Source organism: Mesoplodon densirostris, chromosome 7 (assembly GCF_025265405.1).
Source record: "Mesoplodon densirostris isolate mMesDen1 chromosome 7, mMesDen1 primary haplotype, whole genome shotgun sequence".
NCBI lineage: Eukaryota > Metazoa > Chordata > Mammalia > Artiodactyla > Ziphiidae > Mesoplodon > Mesoplodon densirostris.
The window spans coordinates 73,025,068-73,052,651 of record NC_082667.1 but is presented as its reverse complement, the minus strand read 5'-3'; the positions used below and the strand labels follow the sequence as shown (position 1 = coordinate 73,052,651).

The following is a 27,584-nucleotide window of genomic DNA, read 5'->3' as shown; positions in this document are numbered from 1 at the left end:
ACATTGGTGAGAGCACGTCGCCTGGGAACCCACCCTCTTTGCTTCTGGGAAGTCCTTCTGGGCAGCGATACACAGACCTGGATGTTTCCATTTAAGCCCCCTTTCCTTTTACTGAGCCTGTGGTTCTTCCATGGTCAAAAGGGCCGAGAAAGAGAATGGGCCACCACATCTGGCCCCTCCACTGGGTCTTGGGTCCAGCCCTGGTCCTGGCTTCTCAGGAAAACTCTTACCCCCTCTACCAAAGCACTGCAGCCAGAGTCACAGATGTGCAGGGGCTGATGCCCCTGACCGAGGGCCCTTCCCAGCCCTCAAGCCAGGGACAGAGCTGAGTTCCCTGAGCCCCAAGCTGTGGCACTCTCCCATATGTGGAGGAGGGGAAGCCCAGAGAGGGAGCCAGGATGGGCCGGTGTGGCCCGCCAGTCACTCTCTGTGTCTCTGCCCGCCATTCCATGCTCAGCATGTACCAGCTCTCCACACCTTCAGTGCCCCTCGCCCACCCTACACTGGGCCAGCTGGAAGCAAAAAGTGGTCCAGCCCGCCCCAGCCCCCAGGCCTCAGGACCACTGGCAGGCACAGTCGGTGGGCTCCTGCACGATGTAGGGCACCCAGGTGGCGTTGGTGGCACAGAAGAGCTGCACATAACGCCGCTGCAGGCCCACCTCACGGCAGCACTTGCAGAAGCGGGCGTAGGTGTTGATGTTGTAGTTGTAGATGCTGGCGGATGGACACCTCCCATCGCAGGACACTAGGTTCACCTGGAGACGGGCAGGCCAGTGAGGCAGCCTGTGTGGCTTCCATCCCCCAAAGCCCCCCCATCCCCATCTTCGGCTGCACCCCGCCCCCCGCCCCACCGCCTTGCTGGGGCCACGCACAGGGGTGTTGCTCCTGCATTCATTCTTGCGGATGGTCATGCGGATAGTCACCTTCTTGCAAGAGCGTCCATCCTCTTTACCTGGGGGGACAGGGTGGGTGAGGCGGCTGCGGCTGAGTAGTGCTCCCGGGGCAGCAGGCTGGGCCAGACTGGGCAGTTAGTGTCATGCTGGAGGGTCCCTCTACCAGCGTTAGTGCCCATGCATTAGAGCCCCTCCCTTTTAACTCAGTGCCCTGGAAGGAGGTGGAGGTGACAAGGCAGGGGAGATGGGTGAGACAGGGAAGGATGCCAGGGACAGCCTGGGGACTCTGGGCTAGGGAAGACGAGGATTTGGGGACAAGGCAAGCTGCCTGCCCACCCCAGCCCCAAAGCCTGTCTCTAATCCATTGGCGACCCTGGATGTATCCTCTCCCCTCTCTGAGCTTCAGTTCAAGCATTAAGATCCCGCAATTGCCTGAGTGAATGGAAACCCCAGTCCCTAGCACGATGCTTGCACATAGCAGGGTCACTCGGTTTCCGTAGCTATCAAACAGGACAGGGCCAGGAGTCACCCACCTCACACAGCTGTTACAGAGATGGAAATTGATAAGCATGCAGTTTCTTCTGCCTGGACCATGCTTCCCAAAGACAACCAATCACATGGCTCATTTACACCCTCACCTGCTCAAGTATATCCTCACCAAGGCCTTTCCTGATCTTCTTCTTGAAACTACAAAATCCTCCCTCCACCCAACCTCCCTCCCTGACCCCTCCCTTCCTTATTTCTATCCAGGGCACTGTCACCTTCCTGAGAGACACCCTTGTAATGATGCTCTTGACATGTAAGCTTTAGGGTCTTCCTTTGCACAGCCTCCTTCCACAATTTGTTGTGAGTTCTTGCGTTCTAAATAAATCTTCACTTTCATACCTCAGTATGGATTTGTAAGTTTGTGTTCTTTTTCTTAATGAAGCCCCCCCCCAACCAATTGCATAAATGTCAGCCCCCATAAAACCAGATGCATCCATCTTATTGTAATTTCACTTGCTATTCTGTCTCTCCTATTAGAACGTCAGCTCTATGGGGCTGCGTCTTTTATGCTGTGTCTACAGTGCCTAGAACAGGGCCTGGCGTATTGGTGCTAAATAAATATTTGCCAGATGCATAGACTCCCTCTGTGACACCAGGGTGCCTGTGGGAAATGGGGTGGAATCCCCTCTTCTGGACTCTGGGTTTCACCAAGTAGGTTTCTGACCACACTGGCTGGAGGTCTCCTGGCCAGAGCTAAGTTCACTTTTTCCTCCCTCTCTGCTCCCAGGAGACAGGAGAACTGAGAGCTGTCCTGGCCATGGCCTCAGGGTCCTGGACTGAGACCAGCTGAGTAACCAGCGGTAGCAAAGCAGTGGTGGCATTGGGCATTGGTGGGCACTGGGCACCAAGAGAGCGGGCACTGCTGAAGCATTCCCATGCAAGCCCAGGGGTGCAGCGTGCTACCCAGCATGCACTGCTGGCCCTAAGGCCTTTGCCAGAGGCAGGGAGCAGGGGCACCACACTCCCCTCCCCCACCCCCAGAGCTCAGGGCCACCTAGCAGAAGGGACATTGGCAGAAATAGCAACGCGGCTACACGCCTCCAGTCCCGCGGGCTTCCGAGAGGAGTACCTGGGTGGCAGTGGACACTAACCCGTGGAGGAGAGGCAGGGCTAACGGGGACCAAGGGAAACAGGGTCCCCGGGGAACCTGGGGAGAGGGACACGGGTCACAGGGAGCACACGGGACATTCAGGGAACATTGAGTTGTGGGTCAGAGATCAGCCAGTGAGTCACTGAGCCCAGTTTCCTTGGAATATGTGAAGTGGACATAAAAGGGTCCAAAATTCTACATCCCTCCAAGGAAAGGTTGAGGGCCGTGGGGGATGGGAGGCATGTGGGCAAAGGTCCTAAGGCTGATTGGAACATGCACGCACATGCAGTTGGGGCTGCAGGTTCCAGGGGCCAGGGGTGAGGACAGACGCACCGAGCTCTCACTCAGACTCAGTCTGGGAGCCCATGGGTCTGAAGGCACCTCCATGACAAGGCTCCTGACCACAGGGAGAATTCATGTGGGGGGCATCTCAGCTGGAGGTCATGGCAGGCCATGGCAGGAGGTGGCAGAGCAGCTGGTCAGTTACTGACCTCCTGGACCCAACATCCCAATGTCCCGTCTCCAACAGGAGCAGAGGCCTTTTGTTGGGACAGGGATGTGAGCATGGCCCCTGCCCACCTGCAGATCTGTGCTTGTGCCATGAGCCCCATGGTGGGGGGTGTTATCCCTTCGACTACTCACCCCTGAAGAGCCACCACTGGAGGCGCCAGGCCAGGAACCTGGCCCTCTGAGCCCCAACATGACACCTTGTCCCCACCACCAGAGCCCCTCAGCCCTGGCCTCTGCCATGCTCACTCACATGTCCTGCAGCATCCTTCCAAGGAAGGTACCACCGAGCCCCCAGCCTAGAAGGAGAGGAGGAGAGGTGGATAGGAGACCACATCCTAGGCCAGGAGCCAAGAATCCCAGCAAGAGGCAAAAAGACTGCTAGAGTCTAGACTCCTTTCCTCCCATGATGCTCCAGGGCAGGAGTTCCAGGCCCCATTGTCTATCAGGCCCTGGCCAGAGGGGGAAGGGGCCCCTGAGCTGGCCATTGAGAGCCACAGGGGCTAACCCAATTGGTTGGGACACTGGCACTGAGGCTGGAGGCTGGGTAAAGATGGTGCAGGGCACCAGGGCCTCCTGTTTTTCCAGTGGCAGCTCTCCTTATATACCCCCTCACACCCAGTACTGTCGTCCGCCTTAGTGTTTCCTGCACAGAGGGTCAGGGAGGGGAGGGATTAGGGACTGACCCACTTGGGTCAGTGGCCTGGGCTCTATCTCAGCCCTGGATAAGCTACCCCTTTGCTCTGAACTTAGTTTTCCCATCTCTAAAATGGGGCAATGATTCCTGATAGCCCTCCTCCTCTACTGTGAAATTGATAAAATGATGGATGTGACAGTTCTTTGTAAATAAGTGTGTGTGTGTGTCTGTGTGTGTGCGTGTGTGAGCGTGGGTCTAAGTATATGTGTGTGGTTTTGTGAGCACATACATGTGTGTACATGTGTGATTTCGCATGTGTGTGTCTGTGTGGAGAGAATGCTTGGATGTGTGTAATTGTTTTCTAAGTGAGACCAGAAATTTTTAAATGCCCAATATTAACGTCAAGAACTCTAATAATTCAACAATAATCCCAAACCCTCCAGAAAATCATTTTCCTTGAGGTGTGCCCATAGTGACAGCTGTCCATGCTACTGCTGGACCCCTGTTAGCCCATCGCAGGACTGAACTGTGCGTCTGCGTGGTGTGTGCATGTAAGCATGCCTTGGCGTCTGACAGTACGTGGTATGTGTACTGGCTTGCCAAGGTGTTAACGTCCCTGTGGAGTGTGTGGTGCCTGTGAGCAGCTGACTGCCCGTGTTGGTGTGTATGTGAGTGTGCCTAGAACATGCGACAGTGTATGTTTGCGTGCATCTGGGCATGGCCCTGTGATGTGTGAGGACGTGGTGTGATGCGTGAGGATGTGGTGCGATGTGGTCAGAGCAAAGATACACGGAGAGATGTGGAGTTGGGGTGGCAGGGCAGGTCCAGGCTCCAGGGAAGCCCTCCTTCCACAGCCCCCCACACCACAAGACACCCCTGCCCCTACCCACCGCGACCACTAAGACAGCTGCTGCGCCCGGCTTTAGGCCATGCTGCGCGGGAGGCGGCCAGCACTGACCTTGGCACACTCGGTCTCGTTGAGTGGTGGGCAGATGATGGGCGTGCGGATGAGCACGGCGCCCAGGGGTGTGGTGCTGCAGTGGTGGCGGTTGCAGTCTGCGATCCAGGATGCCCCGGGCTAGAGGGCACAGAGGTAGCCAGTGGGGACCTGTGGCCGATGGCCCTAGTGAACTGATAGGGCACAGCTCCGAAGACAGGTGCAGCCCAGGACCTGGCACTGCCCAGGACCCCATCTGTTCCCAGCCCCGGGCCCTGGTCCTAGGTGTCCCCTCCTGGGATGCGCAGTTAAGGGGCTGCATACCAAGAACAGGGAGGTGGTGCCATTGGGGAAAGTGAAGAGGCAGGACACGTTCCTGCAGGAACCGCAGCAGGCCGCCAGGTCCCTCGGGTGCTCATACTCCTGGTTCTGCAGGACAGGGAGAGACGTGATGGGCCTCAGCCACGCACCCACCTCCACCCTCCTGCCTCTCCCACTGTCTGCTTGTCCCTGAGCCCAGAACCCAGAGAAAGGCCCCCTGTAGATGCTCAGAAAGGAAATTCCCAGCCTCCTTGTATCTCAGGCAGGAAGGTCATCCTTATATCTACCCTGAGCCTCAGGGTAGATATAAGGGTAGACAGCAGGTCCTAAACCCAGCCCCAGTGGACAAAGAGATGGCCTTGCTGGTAATTAAGGATGGCAGTTTTGATTCCAGATAGACTTTAGTTTGAGTCCCAGTTCCTGTGGCAATTTTGACAAATGGCTGGACTTCCCTAAACCTCAGTTTTCTCATCTGAAAAATGGGAATAATTCCAATCCCTTTTATTCAACTCATACTTATTTCACCCTTAATAGAAGCCAGTCCTAAGTACTGGGCACGTATCAATAGAAGCACTCAACAAACGGTAGCAGTACAAACCAAGAGGATAGGGACCGTGCCAGGCATAAGTAGGTGCTTAATAAATGTGAGTTTTCTCTGTCAAATGCTCACCCTTGCCAGGCCTTCACTCTTGCTGTTCCCCTCCTGGCCTCAGCACTTTCCACAGAGGTCTCAGAGGTCTCCCCAATGCCCACTCTCTAGACTCATCCAAAGAGCTTGGTGGAGCTTGGAGGGCTCCTCTGATTCCCAGAGCACCAAGGGTCTGCAGGCCAGCTCCCCCTGGGCCCCCACAGCCCGTCCTGCACCGCTGCCCCCTACCGCCTCGCAGTGGATGTCACACAGCACGGAGGTGGTGTTGATCTGGTAGAAACTGGTAAGAGGGTCGAGCACGGTGGTGCAGCGGGATGTGTGGCACACGCCTTCTGCTGAGACCTCCACCACCGTCTGGCCCGGCTGCATCATCCCCAGCTCGCGGCTCAGACACACGGGGGCCTTCACTGGATGGGCAAGCAGGGCGGCGAGAGTCACCGAGAGCCCAGCGCCCACACTGGCCCCAGGCCGGCTGGCCCACCCCTGGCTCACCCAGCTGGCCCGGCCTCCCCGGCTCCCCTTCCCCACTCACCGCACTCGTATTTGGTGCAGCCACACACGTTCTCCGCACTGTACATGAACACCTCGTCCAGCTGGGACTTCTCCCACTGGGTGGGCAGAGGCCGTCAGCACCCCGGGTGAGGAGACCCAGCCCCACCGTCTGGAGCAGCCTGCCACCTGGGGCCCCCTCTTGTCAGTCGTCTCCTTGCAGTGGGTGGGAGTGGGCAGCGGGGAGGGGCTGGCAGGCCTGTTAGCCAGGGGGGCCCTTGGCACCCTGTGAGCTCAGTCACCCTCCCTCGAGGATGCCCATGTGGCTCCCGAGCCTCCCCGCTGGGGAGCGCTCCCCAGTGTCCTCTCCCGGCCCTCAGGACTTTCTTGTCATTCTGAGCACCCACTGGCTACATCAGCGAGGGCCCCCTGCATGGCTGCCAGCCCAGGGCCCTGCTTGCCTCATACGCTTCCCTTCCTTCTCACCAGTTAAAAGGAGAAGAGGATGGGATGGGGGACAAAATGAGAGAAAATGTGGGCTAGGTGGGAAAGAGGGAATACTTATAATCCAAAAAAACATGTAGAAAACATAACTTTAAGCATAACTTTCCATTTCTTAAAGTATTTTCACTTCTCTCAGTGGCCATGCAGCCTGGTGGTTAAGGGCATGTTCTCTGGAGTCAGATATCCTGGTTGCAATCCTGGCTCTGTGATTTACTAGCTACATGACCTTAACCTTAGTTTTCTTGTTTGTATAACTGAGATAATCATAGACACAATCTCATTGGGCTGTCGTGAGAATTAATATGATAATAGACATAAAAGGCCTAGGAAAGTTCCTGGCATATAGTTAGCTCTAGGTAAACATTAGCTACCATCATGAGAATCACCATCATCATCATCCCTGCCATCCCCGCCAGCAGCAGCAGCAGCATCTTCTTCACCACCACCACCACCACCACCACCATCCCCACCATCACCATCATCATCATTCCCACCATCCCCACCACCCGCACCATCACCACCAGCATCATCACCAGCATCAGCCTCAGCATCATCATAGTACTTAATCCTCACAACTCTGAAGCATGATCAGGCCCACTTTACAAGCGAGGGCACTGTGCCCAGACAGCAGAGCTTGGGATGAGAATGCTGACTTGCAATTCAAGGCTCATTGCACTAGATTAAAGGAACAGGGTCTCCAAGAGAAGGGAAAGAGAAGGAAAGAAAAAGGGGGAGGCAGACCAGGGGGAGTGGGGACGAGGAGGGTCTTCATACCAGATGGCACCGGGGCACTGGGATTGTGTCGCAGTCACACTCTGAAAAACAGGAGGGGACAGGGCCCACCTCACCAGAGGTGTCCAGGTGGGAGTCCCCCTGAGCCTCCCAGACCCCTCACTGCAGGTGCAGCTCCTCCTCTAGCTGCCCTCCATCCTGCATGGGGGCTGAAGCTCCCCTGGTTGGGCAGGTGGGGCGTGATGGGTCCAAATGCCGAGCTCCACATAGAATGGGTGGGAGGATAAACAGGTAAATGGATCAATACCAGGTTCCCTTCCATCACCTGGGCTTCATCCTTCCCCGTGCTCCGGAGCACATTCTAGAGCAGGATGGAGCCTCTCCAGGAAGGAACAAGGCAAGGGTGGAATTTCTGACCATCTGCATTTCCTAAATATATATGCTCAGCAAGCTGAGCTCTACTGCAAGCCTTCGCCCGTGAGCAGGTACAGTTCTAAGCCGCGAGGGAGCTGATTGCCGAGGCAACGCTGACTAACTTAAGGGCTCCACCAGTTCTAGCTTCAGGAGGAGGAGAAGTCAAGGTCACAGTGGCTGTGAAACACACTTGGGAGTCACCTATTCATGCAGCAAATAGTTTTAGGTGCCTATGTGCCGAGATTTTTCTCTGTTCTGGGGACAAAGCCGTGGATAAAACAGACTAAAATTCCTGCCCTCGTGAAGTTTACATTCTAGTGAGGCCCGGAAAAAGCAAGCAAAATATCCAGATGCAAAACAGAGTTTCTCAACTTTTTTTTCGAAAAACATCTTTTTAAAAAGATTTTTTTGATGTGGACTATTTTTAAAGTCTTTATTGAATTTGTTACAATATTGCTTCTGTTTTATGTTTTTTTTTTTTTTTTTTTGGCCCCGAGGCATGTGGGATCTTAGCTCCCCGACCAGGGACTGAACCTGCACCACCTTCATTGGAAGGCGAAGTCCTCCTAACCACTGGACCACCAGGGAAGCCCCTGAAAAACGTTTTTATATAAAGCTCGCAGGTGTTCATTACCGATCATTGCCACTCCCTGCCTGCTTCTCAAAAGGATTTGAGGCGAATTTGAACAAAATCATATTTACTATCAGATGGTTGCAATAAAGACTTTTTAAGGTGGAGAAGTTCCTTTTTGGAACAGGGAAGTTGTTTTTTTCCTTCTTTTATCCTGGGGAGGCAAAGAATGTTCAGCACTCAGGAACCGGGTGCAGCGAGAGGGCTATTTTGGTGGCTTCCCTCTGGTGACTCTGGAGGGGTCGAATCTGAGCCAAGTGGACAGTGGTGGCCCGGCTCCCCCTTCCCCCAGAGGCCAGGATCTCCGCCTTTGGGGAGGGGTGTCCCTGTGTGGGGACTTACCACAGGACCTGTAGGGGCAGCAGCGGTCTGGGCTCCACACCTCCACCAGGGCAGCACCCATGCCACACTGCACGTGGGGACAGCGGAAGCTCTCACACACTGCATGGGCGGGGAGGCAGGGGACACATCAGCCACAGACACCTTGGAGTGGGAATCCTCAGAAACACACTGGCTAAGGAGGGGTACCTCCTAGCTCCTCCGAGGTCCCCCCAATATCCTCAGACACCCTCTGGGGTCCAGGGAAGAAGACTGGGCTACTGAAGTCTCCCCGTAGAACTACATCAGGAGGCCCTCCTTCTGCCCTGGGAGGCACTAGCGACCTGACAGTGTCAGAACCTTAAATTCACTCATCTGGGCCTCCCTCCCTTGGAGGCTGTGTTACCCTGAGAGTAGTGGTCAGAGGGGAGCGGGTGACCAGGTGAAGCTCCGCTGATGGGACAGTTTCTCTCTAAGAAGAACACAGCTTCTCCTACGCTGTGGAGACGTCATCCTCTTGTAGCCCACCTGGAGCCTGCTCTGTTTCAGCAGATGCTACACTCTAGGGCTCACACTTCCCTTCTTCCTGCTCTCCAGCCAGTCCCCTCTTAGTTTAGGATTCCTCGGCCATTCTCATTTATTGAGAGACCAAGGCAAGGAGCAAGGAATCCCTGGACACAACTTTTTGGTGGAGAGGGGAGGTGCCAGGGTCAACGCTGAAGGTGAAAGATTGTAAAACTTATCTGATTTACAAAAAAAAATTATTGGCACAAGTAAGGAGTATTAATCGGTGTTTCAAAAACATAAGAGGTAGAGGGAGAAGGACATTTGTATAGTGTCCAAATAACCGGTTACTTTCTGGCTAAAGGAGGAAATTTGTAAAGGTAAGATGGACAGATCAGACAGCTGCCACCCTAATCCAGGGCCAATGTGAACCTCGGTTATAGTGGCTCAGCCACAGAGTACGTGTCTCCTGGTGTGATGTCCTATGAAGCTCGAGGACAGTGTAACCAAAGATTTTTAATTTGAAGCCACCAAGTCTTGGATCTAACTTCCAGTTTACAGGAAGCACAGTGGACAGAAGAGCAAAGTAAATGGTTCCAAGAGGAAGCAATCCAGAACATGAGACCTTCTGCAGGACCATAGCCCAAACTCTACAATTTAGCATCATACAGAAGAAGGAACATGTGCTAGATTAAAAGACATTTAAGAGACATAATGTTAATGTGTGGATCTGGATGGGATCCTGGATTGAACAGACCAGAAAAGCCATGGACTGGTACTCTAGGACTTGAAAATGTATCAACATGAAAGGTAAACATCATTAACTGAAAATACCTGGCTAAAAAAGAGCATGTACCGTATGACCTCATTTTGGTAAAACATACTTACCTAAAGGGGGAGAATATCTAGAAGGATCTGTACTGAGTTGGAGGATACTGACAATGAAATGCCTGGGAGGTAGGAAAATAGTGTTTTCATTTTCTTGTATTTACTTGGATTCTGTACTTTCTACAAGGCTTTGGTAGTGCTTTTGTAAGAAAAGTATAATGAAGACTGGGACGAGGTAATAATATTGATGGCCTCTGTTTATTGAGCACCTACTGGATGCCAAGCACTGTTATATTAAGGTACTATGTACACAGCACACACTTTACATATATTATCTCTAACCTTCACAACAGCCCCTCGAGGTACATACTATTATCACCATTACACAAATGAGGAACCTTGGCTCAGAGAGGTTGTACACTGCCCCAGGCCACACAGCTAGTAAATGGCTGGGGCTCAAAACCCTGACTGACTCCATATGCCTGTACTCACTCCATGTTACTGGAGTACTTTCTGAGAAACAGGGAGAGGGAGGCTGAGGAGGAGAGATGAGGAGAGAGGCTGGAGAGGAAGGACGCTGATCCTCTCCTCAGATGAGCTTTGTAAACACTTTGTGACAAGCGGCCTCTGAGCCCCCAGGTGGAGCTACTTGGTCGGGTATGGCCAAGCCTTTTGGGGAACTCTCAGTGGGAGCCTACATTGTTTCAAAGTTGGTTCTTGACATTGAACCAGTGGGGGTTGCCCTTGGGGTATCCGGGAGGAGGCCCCGCCCTACACTGCTCTGTGCCAGTTCAGTCTACCTCACATCTTTCCTACAGTCGGTAGGGAAAGGAATTTTTATAAATTAAGTCATATTGAAATGTAAACATTTTGTTAATTTTCATCCATTAGGTTTGCTTAAAGTCCATGATGCTGGCTGTACTATGCTTATTAGGTACAATTAAGGTACAGTACACTGTACACAGTATACAGTACTATGTTAAGGTACATCCTACATACAGGTGTTATGTCCTGTAAAAACATCAGAAAGGGCTCACTTTTATTTATCATTGCAAACTAAAAGAGCTTCAGAGGCTTTAAAATGCAGCCTTGTGCAGGTACTATGGTAACAGTGGCGAAAGGGACCCCGAGGCAGGGGCCTTGGGTCAGTCAGTGAATGAGGACTGCGGATCCAGGCCGGGAGAATGGGAGTAGCCTAAGCATTTGTCCCTCAACCCAGGCCTCCCCCTGGCCCCTGGAAGCCTCCGTGGAGGGAACAGGGACTTTCCTTAGGAAGCCTCAGAGCCCCCTATGTGACAGCCTGTACCCCTGTCATCCAGCTCCCAGGGCCTGGCCCAGCTTCCCCGGGTGGGGTCTCCTTCCATGGCTTCCCCAGAGCTCGCCACCTGGGGGCTCCCTGTTGCCCCTGTTGAACTCCCATGGGTCCTAGGGTGAGGACTCTGTGGAGGTCCCCGGAGCCCCTTCCGGCCCTGGCCCCCACATCCAGCAGGACTCACCACACTGGTACAGAGGGCAGCAGAGCTCCGTGGTGTTCCTGTCCACGGTGAGCGCCTCCCCTTCCTGACACTCGGGGATGGGATCTGGACAGTCGCCACAGGCTGAGGGGAGAGAAGGGCCACCGCTGTCACAGGCAGTACCTCTCCTGGGGAGCATGGTACAGAGCAGGTTGCTGGGGGAGGCACCTAAACCCCAGGTGTGGCAGGAGCCAGACTCATAGCATTACCAAACCAAACTTGGGTCTGCTCACCTGCGTGCAGTACCACCAATCTACTGACACTGGCATGGCATGAAGGAAAGTGCAGCCTTTATTGCAGGCGCCAAGCAAGGAATTTGGGTCTTTTGAGCATTAGCCACCTGTTCTCCTTGCTTGGCACCTTCAATAAACGCTGCATTTTTCCTTCATCCCATCCCAGTGTCAATAGCTTGGCTGTGCTGCCTGCAGGTGAGAGGACGCAAGTTTGGTTCGGTAACACTAGCAGTGTTCCACAGTCCTGTGTGACCTGTCCTGGAGGCAGAACCTGGAAGTTCTCTCTCACATCCACCTAAACTCTTACACTGAACAAGCACCAATTTTCTTGTGCTCAGTAATGTATGGGGTGAAGCGGTGGTGGTTTCCTCTTCGTCCTACACTTTTGGACAGAGATCTCACCTTTCTCCCCGTGCCCACTCCACCAGAAGATCCCCACCCTTTCCTCCCAGCCACCCAGGGAAGCCGGGGTGAGGAAGGAGGTGGCTGTGCTCCAGGCATGCATGTTAACATCTGATGGCATGGCGACCCACCACAGAAGTAGGAGGTGCAGCACGAATCCCCCAGGCGGCCCGCAATCAGGGTCTGGTCCTGGCGACAGCTGGGGACCAGCTCTGCCTCACACAGGTCTGGGTCGCACTCTGGGGAAAAGACAGAATTTTGGCACTGGGAGCAGACCCTGCATGGCCACACCTGGACCCCCACCCTAGCTCTGCTTTCATCTCCAGCCAGAACCCAGTCCCCAGAGCTGTCCTTGCTCCCCTCGCCCGGCTGCAGGGCTTCCCTGCCCCTGGGTGGTAGGTATCCTCCCCTATCCCCCACGCTGGGACTTCTCACCACAACTGTAGCTGGGGCAGCAGGAGTCCTCCTGGAAGTGGGTGAGGAGTCGGTGGCCTGGGCTGCAGGTGGGGGCGAGGCCCTCACACAGAGTCTGGTTACACACTGGCCCAGGGGCCACAGGGACTGTCACCTGGAGGCTGGGACTCCCTCAGCCTCCAGCACCGCCCAGCCCCTGGACACCTGGCCCCCAGTACTTCCCCTAGCCTCCAGGACCCATGTTCTTGGAGGGGACCTCTGAGGGTCACACAGGGTCCAGGACTGAGACAGAAGAGCAATCAGAGTTAACATTCCTTGAGCTGGGCCATATGCCCACTGCTGTTCTACTAGATCAGTATCAACTTCTGTCATTCGCATAACGACCCAGAAGGTGGGTACTATTATCAGCCTCATGTTACAGAATTGACTGAGGCATGGAGGATGTTAAATGATCTCCTGAGGTCACAAGGCTGCAAGGTGGTGGAGGGAGCACCCACCAGGCTGCCTGGCTCCAAAGCCCGTGCCTTTAAGCCGTGCCCCACACTGACTCATAGGGCACAGCTCCCCCACCCCACCGCAGGTCCCCCACTCCCCCCAGCACACCCCCATAAGACACTTTCATTTCTCCAGGCCTTATCCTATCCACCAAGGTTAAGAGGCAGGGCTGGAGCCTTTTAACCATCTTACAGTTGAGGTCTAGGGAAGTGCAGGGTGGGACTCACCACAAACAGTCCCCAGGCAGCAGGGATCCTCGGTGGGCAGGAGCAGAGCCACCTCCCCGAAGCGCGGGCAGCTTTCAGGGCGGGGGTCTGGGCAGCCCGGTCCCACTGGGACGATGGTGTCCGGAGCTTGGCACTGGTGCTGGCAACAGCCACTGAGGGAGCAGTTCCAGGTCTCCCCCAGGGCCCACGGCACCCCCGTGCTGTCCGTGCAGGCTGCAGTGGGCATGGCAGGGTGCAGGGGACTGAGGAAGGTGGAGACACCCAGACTGTCCCAGGCCAGACCCTCCCTGGGAAACTGACCACCCCCAGAGTAGACCTGGAGGGATGCAGGAGGCCTCAGCCATGGGTAGCAGGAGGGTGAAGGAGACCCTAGGTTGAGGAGAGGGCCCTGCCCAGCGAGGGCAGGAACCTACCGCACTTCTCCTCGGGGATGCAGAGCCCCGAGCGGCGCCGGTGCAAGATAGTGCCCTCAGAGCAGACACAGCCCTCGCCCAGCACCTGGCACTGCTCTGGGTCCAGCGGGCCCAGCAACCCATCCTGGCACGTCTCGGGGGGCTCACAGGCTGCCACACATGCCTGGTATGTGGAGTCGCTGGGGCACAGGAAGGCTGCAGGGGCACAGCAGCGGGCACCAGCCTGAGCTCAGACCCCAGGCAGAGTGAGGAGGGGGCTCAGAGCATCATCTGTGCCTCAGCAGAGAGTGCAAAGGGGTTTAGTGTCATTGCCTCCTTCCTCTAGATCAGGAGCCAGCAAAGCACAGCCCACAGCCCAGATCCAGCCTGCTGCCTGTTGCTGCAAATAAAGTTTTATTGAAACACAGCCACGCCCATTCATTTACCCATTGTAGCTGGCTGCTTTTGTACTACAAGAGCAGAGCTGAGTAATTGTGACAGAGACCATATGGTCCCAAAAGCCTCAAATATTTACTATCTGGTCCTTTACAGAAAACATTTGCCAACCCCTTGCTATAGATCAGTGTTTCCAAACTTTCTTTTTTTTCTTTTTTTTTTTTTTTTTTGCGGTACGCGGGCCTCTCACTGTTGTGGCCTCTCCCGTTGCGGAGCACAGGCTCCAGACGCGCAGGCTCAGCGGCCATGGCTCACGGGCCCAGCCGCTCCGCGGCATGTGGGATCTTCCCGGACCGGGGCACGAACCCGTGTCTCCTGCATCGGCAGGCGGACTCTTGACCACTGTGCCACCAGGGAAGCCCTCCAAACTTTCTTGATTGTAAAAACTAGATCTCACGTTGTGGTCCAATATACACGTGCATGTAAACAGTGCTCCTCAAGCCACTGTAAAAGAATCACTGAGAGTTTTTGCAACACCATGGCTGGGATCCCACCTCAGACCAATTGAATTAGCATTTCTGATTGTGGGGTCCAAGCATGAGTACTTTTTGAAGTTCCCTGGGTGATTTCAAAGGGTAGCTGGGATTGAGAATCACTGATATATTGAAACAAAAAACCTTTTCACAAGACAATACTTAATCATTCTAGGTGCAGTACACACTAGTATTTTTTATTCTATTGCATTTTAAAAATGCTGATGCTGACGCCCAAATCAGTGGGTATGCTGATTTCATACCGAGTTGGGATCCACAGTTTGAAAAACACTACTCTAGATGATTTTGTCTTTTCATCTTCTATCTGTCTTATTATAGGTTTGGCCTTCCTTTGAGCTGTTTCCAGCCTTTCTGGATGTGTTCACATTTATAAATCACAATACTCTAGGCTGGTCCACCCCTGCCTACCCCACTAGTGCAAACCTAATGGGGGTGGGGAGGAATGGCTCTCACGTCCATCCTCAATGAAGGAGAGGAGAGACGAAAAGAGAAACATGACTAAAAGTTAAGAGAAAGGAACTAATATTTACTGGATAGTAACGTGTGATGGGCCTGTGTGAGGCACTCTGTACACATTATCTCATGTCATCTTCAAAACGACCCTCAAGAAAGTGTTATGGGGCTTCCCTGGTGGCGCAGTGGTTGAGAGTCCGCCTGCCGATGCAGGGGACACGGGTTCATGCCCTGGTCCGGGAAGATCCCACATGCCGCGGAGCGGCTGGGCCCGTGAGCCATGGCCGCTGAGCCTGCGCGTCTGGAGCCTGTGCTCCGCAACGGGAGAGGCCACGGCAGTGAGAGGCCCGCGTACCGCAAAAAAAAAAAAAAAGAAAGTGCTATGACCACCCCCATTTTACAGATGAGGCAAGGAGACTCAAAGAAACTAAATAATAAACATAAAACATGTATTTGATGTATTTATATAAAGTATAATAAAAGTTAAAAATTTTAATTTGTTAGTATGTATATAGATTTATTTAGAAAATATTTATAAATTTATTAATTAATATCCATTAGTGAGTGAATGACTAATTAAATCTGGGAAAGCCTAGACCTGGACTCAGGTCTGTGAGCCCTTCTCCCACTCTAACAGGGGTGAGGGGTGAGAGCAGCAGCAGCCATGGAGGAGACCCCCCCGGCCCTTCCCCTCTCCTCCCCCTCCCCCTCCCCACCCCTGCAACTCACGGCAGTAGTCGGAGCGTCGCCACTTGATGCACACGTGGAACTTGTGGCACATGGCCACGTACACGGTCAGTGCCACGCAGGGCTGCTGCACGTACTTGGTGTCCCGGATCCACAGCTCACAGAATGACTCCGGGGTGACCTGGGTCGTGCATCAGACGGTGCTGCCTACCCACCTCCCCCATATCTCAGGGCTCAGCTCCTCCCAGCCCGGCCCAGGGGCAACACGGAGCTTTGGCAGGCTCCCAATCTGTCCCAAGATCAACACCTCTAGGGAGCTCGCCCCCTGCAGGTAGATGCTGCCATTCTCAGCCCAGGAGGTCCCCCCACGCTGGACCCAGGTGACACCTACAAAGCGGTTGCAGACGCTGAATGTGTGGTTGGACACCATGCGAAGGCAGGGAGAGCAGTCGGCCGTGGCACAGCTGTCCGGGCGGAAGCGGGTCTGGCCCACCGAGGTCAGGGAGCTGGGCACCTGCCAGCTGTCCAGAAAGGGAGCAGGGTCCTCGGCCTCACCCACCACAGAGCCATCCTCCAGGGTGAGGTCATTGGCTGCGTCCCCATCACAGATACCTGAAAGGGGCAGAATCACCCCAGTGGCCATAATAATCACCCCTCCCAGGTCCCCAGCTGTCACACTGAATATTCCTCACAATAATTCTTTGAGGCTGGTATCACTGTTATCCCCACTTTATAGATGAGAGAAATAAGGTACAGAGAAGCTAAGAAATGCACTGTGTAAGAAACTGTCTTTGTTTAGGAAATACACACCGAAGTATCTAAGGATAAAGGAACACAATGTCTCAAACATATTTTCAAATGGTTCAGAAAAAATGCACTTATGTAAAAGGCATATGCATAGAAAAGTGAATATATAAAAAGGCATATATACATATATAAATGATATACACGCATATGTATGTATATATATAATATATACACGCATATATATATATATATATATGGAGAGAGAGAGAAAGAGAAGCAAATAGGCAAAATGTGAACACTTGGTAAATCTGGGTCAAAAGTACATAGGAGTTCCTTATACTATTTTTGCAACTTCTAAGTTTAACGTTATATCAAAATTAAAAGTTACTCCAAAAAATCTGCTTTAGCAGAGATTGCTAGCTAATTATAACACCTGTTTCCTCCCCTTCCTGGGCAGTCCACTAGCCTATTTCTCCCAGGCTCTCCTGTGGTTGGTGAGACCATGTGGTAAGTCCCCGCCAATGGAACATGAGTGAAGGTTATGGGCACCACTTCCAGGTTGGATCCGTAAAACCTGCCCGGCTCTTTTCCCTTCTATGCAGTTGGAAGCTTGTGTTGAAAATGGCAGAGCCACAGGATGGAAGGAATCTCCATTTGGGAATTTATGTGTGCAAGGAATAAACTTCTATTGTGTTAAGGCACTGAGACGGGGGCAGGGCTGAAGTTTATCTGTCACAGCTTCTAACCTGACCTTAACCTCCAGCTTCATCTCTCACACTCTAGGCTCCAAACACACACTTCCCTGCCCTTAACTTTGCTTATGCTGCTCCTTCTGTCTGAAACACTTTCTCAGAAGTCCTTCCTTCACGGGCCCCTCAGATGCACCGTCCATGACTGTCCCGATTCTGTGTAACAGGTTCAGTTTGCAGGTCTGTTTTGCTCTCTGAGTGCAAAGATTCATTTTCCCTTATAGTCTCACTCTCTCAATATTCCCCCAAGTTGCCTAGCAGGTGCCCAAGATACCAATGTTAGTCTGGATAAAATAGAAATAAATTTGCTGACTTCCTCTCTGACACCTCCAGTCACCAATTTTGTGAATATAAAGCAGGATGTACTACAAAATCCTCAGATTTTTGTCAACAGTCCCAATGGTCAGATTTTTGGTCTTGGCATTGAGTCACTGAAGGGTGTCACAAAGGCATCCTAGGGAGAAGCTGGCCTGCCAGAGGCTGACCACAGCGCTCTGCATCAGGCACAAATAGTAGAAGGAAAAAATGGTGCGAAAGGGATAGCGGAGGAGGTGGTGATGGTGATGTGTGTGTGTGTGTGTGTGTGTGTGTAAGGAGAGAAGTTTGTGCCAGTAAGAATGGAAGCTTCATAAGACACATTTTGTTTTTGCCTACTGTTCTGTCTCTAGTGACTGGTACATGGTAAATATGTGTTTATGTGTTGCACGAATGAAAGAATGAGCAGGGAGCAGGCTCACACTTGTTAGCTCATGTGTAAAAGGCATTTTGAACACAGAGGCATGAGTGTGAATGAATAAAATGGGTGCAGATTTACAGATGGAGGGCATGCAAGTATGTGTGTGTAAGTATTCCTATGTCACCCACCATCATCATCACAACAGTTTGTCATGGAGCACCTTATGGGGGCCCACAACCTTCTGCACCTGCAAGGAGCGGCAGTCCACACTTAGACTCCTCCTGTACCCCTTGTTCTTATCAAAATACATCCAGGCCCTTAGGGCATGCTCTCTGCAGCCATGCTGCAGCCTGAAGAGTACTAGTTCTGTGTTGTGGCAGCTCTGCTGTGTGATCTTAGGCAAGCCACTTAACCTCTCTGAGCCCCCTTTCTTCTTTAGTTCAATGGCCATCCCTCAGGGCTATTGTGTGGATGACCTGGAATAAGTGAGATCAGAGTGTAGAAGTGTTTTGTGAAGTGCCCAGGCATAGGCAGACAGGGAAGATTATCTGGTGTTAGGAAGCGATCAGCGAAGCTGACAATCTCGGCTGAAGTGACAACTGGCCAAGGCCAGAGCCCTGCGCCATCTCCCTGCTGGCAGCTTCAGCCCTAGAACACAAAACATTAGGTCTCTGCCCTGGCAGCTCTGCTGGTCCCACCTCTGGCCTGGCACTCTGTCCCAGCTTTCCCTGTTCCAGGGGAACCTGTGTCTGGGGGCAGAGGTGGACCCAGGAAGCATCCCCCTCCCCCCCAGCTGGGTCCCACCTCACCGCAGAGGCCACGGCCCTGGGCCTTGCTGGCTTTGCTGGCCTCCAGGATCATGAGTCCTGAGCTGTGGAGCCACTGGATCTGGATGTGTGATGGCGTCCGGATCACATACATGTGGCCTGTGTCCTCAATTCTGAACCCGTACCTGCTCACAGGGGGCCACACAGGCTGCAAGTCCACAAACACCTTGTGGGGGAGGGTGTTCAGTGTGAGCACAGCTTGTCTGCCTGTCTGTCCGTCCATCCCTCTCTCCATCCATCCATTCATCCAACTAGCAGTTATTGAGCATCTGCTACATGGCAGGCTCTGTTTCAGGCACACGCAACCAAGACACAGTGCAAGGTGGCATGGAAAAGTTCTAAAAACATGTTACGAGCACAAAACAATGAAACAAGAAATGCAACAGCTGGAGGCAGGCGACATCTACGTGTCCAAAGAATCCTGAGCCCTTCTAATCACTCTCTTTTTTTCTGATTCTGCTCAGATCATTTCTTCTGGGAGACTGACCCTAAATCCCCAGCCGCTGGGTTGGGTACCCCTTCTCTGGGGTCTCCCCAGCTCTGTGCTGGCCTTTAAGACAGATTTGTTCCCTCATCAAGGCCCTCCATGGGCTGTGAGTTTCTTAAGGGCAAAAACTGTGTCTCACTCACCTTTGAATCCCCAGCACCTGCCTTTGGGCCTGACATGAACTGGGGGCTCAAGCAATGTTTGTTAAATATGCAATACTTTAAACTCAAAGCTACAACCCCTGCTACTTACAGACAAGGTTAAATTTGTATGTATTATGGATTATTAGTTTTCCTATGTGGAAATGGGAGATGAAAATATTAGGATTTTAAAATATTTATAATGACTTTATACCCTCCCACCCAAGAATCACTGTTTTATTAATCACTTTGCAAATTATCCAGTGCATAAACTACTGTGTTGAATAGAGGGAGCCCTAGCCCAGTAGTCGGAAAACTTTGACCTTGGGCAAGTCCCTGGCTCTCTCAACCTAGCCTTCCGAGCTGTACAGACAGGGCCATGGGCTCCACAATGCTGGAGCACCTGGGATGAAACCCAGGGATTTTTATGCTTAAGCCTCCATCTCATGGAAAACCCACTGCCCTAAGCCTTGTTCCTGGGAGTCTCACACGGTGTGGCCCTTGTGTTCAATGTTCAAGAGCAGATTCTAGTAACAAGGCTGCAGGTCTGAGCTCAGGAACAGGCGGGGAGAGCCGACACTTTGGGACCTGAGGAGGAGGTGAGTCAGCCCTACTCACCCCCCCACTGGGAAGAGCTAAGGCAGAACCCTCGGGGTGGGTACCCCACAGAGGGTGGGTTGTCGTTGGGCACCAGCCTCCTTGACAGAGGTGGGCTTGATGTGAAGCCGATGCAGCTTCGTGTGTTCACATGGCCTTATATTTTGGTAAACATTGCAGAAGTGAGATATTTTAACCACAATCATTTAAGGCTACTGTCTCTTGCCATTTAACTTCTTTTCGGTCGCAATATTCCTCCTGGTACACTTCCTCCCCTGACGTTAAGAGTGGCCACAAATATTCTAATTAAAATCACCTCCAAATATACCTAATTTTGCATTATTTTTCTTTTAGAGGATCCCTCCCTACCCTGACTCCCAGTTGTGAATAAGCCTCAAAGCCCCTCCTCCCCAGATGCTCCGCCCCTCGCCTGACTGCTGCCTTTCCCTGGGGGCTTGCTCTTTGATGCACTCACCTTCCGGCTGAAGCGGTCAATGGTGACCTGATGGGTCAGGTGAGTCACATTCAGCATCACCAGGCAGAATGGCGGCCAGTTCAGGTGCCCCTGCAGAGAGAACCCAGCCCTCATCCACCTGGAGCCCTGCTGCCGCCTCCTCCTGGGGAGCAACTCTTCCCCCCCCCCCGCCCCCGCAACCCAACCTTGCCTCAGTATGCTAGGGGCACCCACTGGGGCTGTGCAGATGGTGCACAGAGTCCCACAGAACATTCTGCTTCCACCTGACCTCCTGCAAGCCCCCCAGAAAGCTGCCTCCTTTCACCTGGCTCATGGGAGCATCCTAGTAGGCGGTTCCCCGCAGCCAGCACCCTTGACCACAGGCCATACCCTAGGCGTGGCATCCCAGCTCCTCTGCATTTCAGTGCCGCTCACAGGGGCCTAGGCAGCTGGGAACGGTGCAGGCCCCAGGAAGGGCCAGGAGGTGGCGCTCCACTCACTCTTTCCCCAGGCGCTGGTTCCAGAAGAGCCCCATGACTGACAGATGGAGCTGCTGCAGGGGCCTCTTCATCTGTCCTCACCTCTGATAACCCTCAAAACCCAACGCACGGCTCAGTCTCCCCTCCAAACCTAGTCAGGTCCCAAGGCCCCAGCAGGAAGGGAAGCCGGGGACAGTCACCAGGTTGGCACTTTTGCAGTCGAGGACGTGGACAGTGACCATTTCATCGGGGCTCTGGCTGAGGATGTAGATGGCCTCCTTGAACAGGGCTACGTAGCTCCCGTCGAAGGTGACAAAGCTCAGATCAGGGAAGATTGAGCACCGGCCTGGGGAGGGCAGGGATGGGAAGAATAAACAGATGCCCCTAGGGCCAAGGCCACCCAGGAACATGAGGCCTTCTCCTGCGTGATCCAGAGGCCTTGGGGGGCTGGACGGTCACACAGAGATCAGAGGTCACAAGGGTAGGAAATCTGCCAAGTCAGGGGTCAGAGGTCCCACAGGGGGTTCATGTCAGGGTTACCCTGAGGCTGGAAAGCACACAGGTGAGGGGCAGAGATTGTGCTGGGTTCGGGGTACGAGAAAGACATGGGAGGTGCCCGCGGACCCCACGACTCACAGGCACACTCCCAGAAGGGGCAGCAGCGGTCACCGCCCACCCTCACTGCGAGGCCCAGGACTCCACAGCTAGGGGGTGCAGTGCCCTGGGGACAGTGCTGGGACTGGTTCACTCGGATCAGTTGGCCCTCCAGGCAGATGTGGCGGACGCAGTCCTGCTCGGCGATTGGCTGGGGAACAGGGTGGAGGAACAGCCTGAGCGATCCCCTTGGGACCATGGTCACTCATTCCCCTGCTCCACCTACCCCCAAGCCGTAAGGGCACAGATCCTTATCCCGTAGGTTCTGGCAGGTAGGGGACCCTGAGGTACAACGACAAGGGAACGGTGCCTTCACCCTCCCTCCACCCACCCAACACACCATCAGGGGCCTAGGGCTGGGCTAAGAGTGAGACTGGAGTCGGGGGATTGAGTCCCAGAGAGTCTGCACATCCACCTGGCCCTGCAGAGAGTTCTAGGTACATAGGTATGCAGGCCCGCTAGCTCAGACTCGTAGAAACCCAAGCACACGCACACACACACACAGTTGATCTCTTTTCTTACAAACGTATAGACATATACCATCTTGGAACACCACACATCATATGCACAAGAACACACACACAGACAGATGAGCGTTCACATGGAGCCCCATACACGTAAACACAAACGAGTTCACACACAGTCCCCTATGGGTACACACATACATGCAATGCACACAACAGCACACCATGCTGTCACACCAAGCCATCCAATGGGCCCCTGCGTCCCAGGTGGGGCATGGAGGGATGTGCTATGGCATCAGAGGCCCAGAGGAGCCTGGAGAATTTGCAGGCTCCAGGAGCTTGGGGCAGGGGTCAGGATGGTGACTAAACGGCCATCTGGCAGCCTGGAAGCTGGCTAAGGAGAAACTGCCGCCGACCTTGAGGACATGAGAGCACGATGGTGTCCAAGCCCCGGGGTACAGGAGGAGGGAAGGCATGGAGGGTTCACGTACAGGGGTAGGACCCTGACAAGTCACTCACGACACAGGCGGCAGGTGTACTGGCTTCAGTGGTGCTGGCCAAGGCCTCGGCCGAAACTGCCGAGATGCTCTGGGCTGGAGCCGAGCGCCCAGACTGCTCGGTGGTAGCCTCTCCCTCCGGCTCTGCTTGGGGCTGAGGTCCTGCCGAGGTGCCATGGGACTCAGCCAGCTGGGGGAGCAGAACCAGCGAGCTCTCTCGGGAGGCCGTCCTGGCTGAGACTCTGCTCAGCGGGTGGGACGTGGGCACCAGTGGTACTGTGCCAGCCCAGGGGCCCTCAGCTTCCGTCACCAAGGTAGCAGCAGTGTGGGCCACAGCAGGCGTGAGCTCTGTGGGGCCCCCCTGGGCAGAGCCGTATATCCAGGTGGGCTGAGACACTTGCTTGGACAGGATGGCCACCTTCTCCGTGGTGCTCTTTCGTGGGCCAGCAGATACTGTGGAGGCCGCCCCCCCAGCCAGAGCCACAGCCACGACCCCAGAGGCTGGCAGCGTGGCCCCCAGAAGCAGGTCTGGAGCTGTGCCTGTTGCCTGAGGGACCCAATGACTGGGCGGGTGCACCTGGGCCAGGACAGCCGGGGTGAGAGGCAGTGCGGGGCTGAGTGTCCGAGCAGGCAGAGTCGTGGCCACGGTGGGAGATGCGGCCTGTTGCTGCAGTGGAGGGGGGATGGCAGAGACGCTGGGGCCGGGCGTGGCCACGGGGGCGGACGTGCCCACCTTGGCCAGGGGCAGGCTGGTGTCGGGAGGCAGACCAGAGAGGAGCTGGGGCTGCCGAGTTGACTCCAGAGATGTGAAGGGTGTGGCCCGCAGCCCACGAGCGACCGTGGACAGGCTGGCGGCAGCTGCAGGCCCCGAGGGCAGCGCGGGAGGCCTGGTGGCTGCGGTGGCATGCGAAGCGGGGCGGGGCGGGGCCGTGGGGAGTGGGCTCGGCAGTGGGGATGCTGGTGTGCCCGTGGCCTGGCTGGGCCCAGGGTGGACCTTCTCTGTGGATGGCGCTGTCTCCACCATCTCAGTCACCAGGGGACTGGCAGGAATCTGTTCTGCGGCTGTTCTAGCCTCAGCTGGGGGGCTGCTGGCACTGGAAATGCCCTGGGACTGTACGGGCTGGGGGATCCCTGTCCCCGTCACGACCTCCGTTATTGCAGGTGTCGGCAAAGCCTCGTGGGATCCTGAGGAAGTGGGAGGCCTGGAGGTCACTGCAGGGGAAGCCACAGGCCTGGAGGAGGGACTTGCGGGCAACTCCAGGCTCGGGGAGGGCTGGAGGGGTGTCGTCTTAACAGGCAAGGAGCCAAGGCCTAGGACCGTCACGGCTTTGGTCACAAGAGGGAAGCGAGGTGCAGGGGGTGACAGGGAGGAGACTGTGATGTTGACGCTCCCTGCAAAGATCACAGTCACCCTGGTCGTCTCCATGGCACCCGACCCCATGCCTGATGTGGGCATCTGCTGTGAAAGGGGAAGGGATGAGGGCTCTGGGACACGGGGGGTGGCCAGGTGGCTGGCGGTCACTCCTGTGCTGGCTGGGGCCTCTGTGGGGTGCTCGGGGACGTTAGATGCAGTGACCCCCGGTGGCTGCTTCTGAGTGGCCTGGGTGGGGCCTGGAGACAGAGCTGGCCCCTCAGTGGCTGTCGTGGGTGGGTTCAGGGCCGTGGTGAGCGGGACAGCTGGCGTGGGTGATGGCCTGTGGGATGGGGCCCCGGGAGCTTCCTGTGGAGACTGCAGCTCCTCGTCACTGGGGGTGGGCAGCTCTTGACCGGGAGGCAGGGTCTCGTTGCCAAAGGCCTCCGTGGGAACCAAAACCATAGGCTCCACACCTGAGACCAGAGAAGAGGCTCAGCCAGTGGGGCCACTGCTGCTCCAGGGGTCATCACGGGGCAGGGCTGTGATGTGGGGCTCCTGGGCTGGCACCCTTGGTGAGGCGGGTAGGCAGCTTCTGACGGCCAGTCAGGCTGCCTGACCAACCCAGGGACTCTGTCACGTGGTGTTAGCAGGTCTGGACCCTGTCCCACACCTCAAACCCTGAGCCCAGAGCCCAGAGACCTCAGGTCTAAGTCTGGCCGCATTCTCAACACGTGACCCAAGCCAGTCCCTTCCCCACATGGGCCTCATTTTTCTCTCTGTGAACTGGGGGGAATGGACCAGAGGAGGCCCCTGCCTGCTCTAGAGTGCTCTCCTTCCAGAGGCCCCTATGCTGACCCTGTTTCACCAGGGACCTGGGGGCTCTGGTGAGCATGACTGGTCAATGAGACCCGGGGGATGTACAGGTCCAAGGAGGGATGAGAAGTCCAGGCCACTCACAGTCCTCCAAGTAGACGCATCTCTGTGTGACTTCATCCAGGACCCTGGGGGTGGGGCACACAGGCACACAGCCTTCCACCCTGAGGACAGAGCAGGGTGCCAGTCAGCGGTCTGGAGCACCAGGAGGGCCACCGCCTTTCACCTGGATGGAGCACAGACCTCATCCTTTCTCATGACACACGTGTGTGTGTGTGTGTGCATCTCATGTACACACTCACATGAACCTCCGTGGAGACAGCATGTGCAGGAGCACACATACCCAAACGTGCATGCTGCACACTCCTGCCCTCAGACTGAGAGGAAAACATGAACAAAGTCTGGTTATGTGCACACTTGTGCCCACACACACATGCACATGTGTCTCCATTTAGGCGCATTCTCACGTTCCTCCTCCACGCCTGCAGGACTCAAAGCCATTCACGTGGATACATATACGTCCACACAGTCCGCCAAAACATCAGTGTACCTTATGCACACACACCCAGCTGCACCAACACCCAGATACATGCAGCTCATACGCATGTACATATACACAGCTGTGTACAGCTGTGCACCCCCAGCTACCCTTTGTACACCCACAGGGCTCAACTATACACACGTGCCCAAATCGACATTCACATATGCCATATCAGGCAGGTTCACTCTGGTTCACTCACATCCCCATACCCAGTACACAAAACATACCTACACAGGTACATGTGAATACACACACACCACAGTATATGCTTATGCCTAAACCCATAGACTACATATAAACCCACTCACTCAAGTGTATGCTCAAATACACTGAGGTACACACCTTGACTCCATGCCACCTCACCTGGGCACATCCTGGCAGCTGGCTGCCCGTGGGTCCTGGCAGGTTTGGAAGCAGGGGCTGGCACAGGCATCGTAGCGCCACTCACAGGTGGGGTAGGGAGCCCCCGAGGGCTTGGCATCTGGAAAGGTGCCCCAACCCGAGACAGTGAGACTGGGCACCAGCTCCTGGTCAGGCGCCAGAGCACAGAGGTCATCCCAACTCAGCCCATGCCCACCCTGCTCCGTGGAAGAGATAAATGGACTCGTGCAAGAAAAGTGAAGACTGAAATGAGATGAAACAAAACAAAACAAAATCAAATCAAATCCAACCTGAGGGGAAACCATATTCCTGAGAGTTGAGGTCGGTGGCTGGGGGATCTTTGGGTCGGGACTCTGGGAACTTGGTGGAGGGGCTGAGGACTGGGGGTGGGGTGGGACTATGGAATGGGCAGTTGGAGTTGGGCTTTGAGAGGTGGCCAAAGAAGAGGCTGGACCCCTGATCTTTCTATAAGGCTGCCTTGTCACCCTGACCTTCTAGGACCTTGGTGGCCAGGCTTGCCCCCTTAGACCTTGGTAGCTAACAATAATAATACCAACAACAGCCAACTCTTAACACCAAGCACTACACTCAACATTTCACAAGTATTGACTCATTAATCCTCACAATAATTCTATGAAGTAGCACTCTTATTATCCCCATTTTACAGATGAGGAAACTGAGCACAGAAGATGCTGGGAATATTAAACTTTCCCAAAGGAGATGTCCTCAGAAAAGGACTTGTGGCCAGTGCCTTGACAAATGAAGGATCCTCAGGGAAAGTCTGGAGCCCGTGGGGTGCTTCGAGGCAGACAAGACCCCAGACCATGTTGGCACGAGTGATCAGTCTCTGAAACCATGGCCTGAGCTGGGAGGTGTGGGCAAGCTCACCAGCAGGCTGCAGGGAGCAATCCCACCCGGGCAGCCCCATCCTTACGAAGCCCCATCCCCAGTCCCCAAACTGCTGCTGACTGTGAAGAAGCCTGCTTTTAGAAGATCCTTGAGACCAGAACTAGGAACTTACATCTGGGGAACACCTACTATAAACCAGGCCCAGGGCAAAGCCCAGGAGATACAGTCAGTCCTCACCACAACCTTCTGAGGCAAATATCCCCATTGCACAGATGAAGAAACAGGGTCAGGGAGAGGGGGGCTGGGGCTCCTCCAAGTGCCAAGGACCAGGGTCAGGATTCGAACCCGAGGCTGTCTGCCTTCAGAGCCTGGGTGTCTTCCAGCAAGGGACACAGGTCCTGCCATCATAGCCAGTGATGAATCTGTCCTGGGTGGGGTTCACTGGTGGACTTGATAGGTGACCACTGAATGTGAGAGTGAGCTGGCCCAGCCCTGGGCTGGGAGGGGTGGGGGATGATAAATGAAAGGCTGACTGGGGCCATATTTATACATGTGTACATGTAAATGGATCCATTCCTACAGCACGGGTGCCCTCATAGGCACAAACATACGTGTGCACGTGCAGGGCAGAGAGGGCAGCCTGGAGCAGTAAGGAAATTGTGATCACTGTCTCCAGGGTTTAGGCAGAGGACAATTACTTTTGGGGCTGACCCACCTGGCAGGGAGATAGCAAAGCCCTGGAACCCACTGGTCTCAGCTGGAAAGGGCACGAAGCTGCCCCATCACCGCCCAGGTTCTTGGGCCTCTCATGGTGGCCAGGGGGGCTGTGGCCTCCTCAGGCTGTGCCCCAGTGGGCCGTCTTTGAGCTCACAGGGCAGGCATGTGCCCCCATCAGCAAGAAATCTGAGCCTGCGGGCTGTGCAAGCTGCGGCCACAATGATCACTTTTCTTGCTTCCACAAAGGCCGCCCTATTTTTAGACCTTGTAAATGGCCTGTGGGAGTAGGCAGGACCCAGGAAGCTGGATGGGCCCCAAGTCACAATGTCCA

General features: G+C 54.6%; 1 protein-coding gene across 1 annotated transcript in view; it reads right to left on the bottom strand.

The window, feature by feature from the left end:
* Window positions 1–554: 554 nt before the first annotated feature.
* Window positions 555–27,584, bottom strand: part of OTOG (otogelin) — an 85,779-nt gene continuing 58,749 nt past the window's right edge. The window contains exons 34-56 of the mRNA XM_060104535.1: window positions 25,670–25,787; window positions 24,850–24,929; window positions 22,561–24,365; window positions 21,560–21,728; window positions 21,124–21,269; window positions 20,466–20,555; window positions 18,749–18,932; window positions 16,159–16,379; window positions 15,810–15,948; window positions 13,699–13,893; window positions 13,286–13,498; window positions 12,585–12,689; window positions 12,281–12,388; window positions 11,497–11,598; window positions 8,693–8,791; window positions 7,348–7,388; window positions 6,113–6,188; window positions 5,809–5,987; window positions 4,935–5,039; window positions 4,632–4,751; window positions 3,290–3,335; window positions 873–952; window positions 555–755 (exon numbers count right to left, since the gene is read on the bottom strand). Coding sequence (XP_059960518.1) covers window positions 555–755; window positions 873–952; window positions 3,290–3,335; window positions 4,632–4,751; window positions 4,935–5,039; window positions 5,809–5,987; window positions 6,113–6,188; window positions 7,348–7,388; window positions 8,693–8,791; window positions 11,497–11,598; window positions 12,281–12,388; window positions 12,585–12,689; window positions 13,286–13,498; window positions 13,699–13,893; window positions 15,810–15,948; window positions 16,159–16,379; window positions 18,749–18,932; window positions 20,466–20,555; window positions 21,124–21,269; window positions 21,560–21,728; window positions 22,561–24,365; window positions 24,850–24,929; window positions 25,670–25,787 — 4,622 coding nt within the window. The remainder of the gene's footprint in view (window positions 756–872; window positions 953–3,289; window positions 3,336–4,631; window positions 4,752–4,934; window positions 5,040–5,808; window positions 5,988–6,112; window positions 6,189–7,347; window positions 7,389–8,692; window positions 8,792–11,496; window positions 11,599–12,280; window positions 12,389–12,584; window positions 12,690–13,285; window positions 13,499–13,698; window positions 13,894–15,809; window positions 15,949–16,158; window positions 16,380–18,748; window positions 18,933–20,465; window positions 20,556–21,123; window positions 21,270–21,559; window positions 21,729–22,560; window positions 24,366–24,849; window positions 24,930–25,669; window positions 25,788–27,584) is intronic.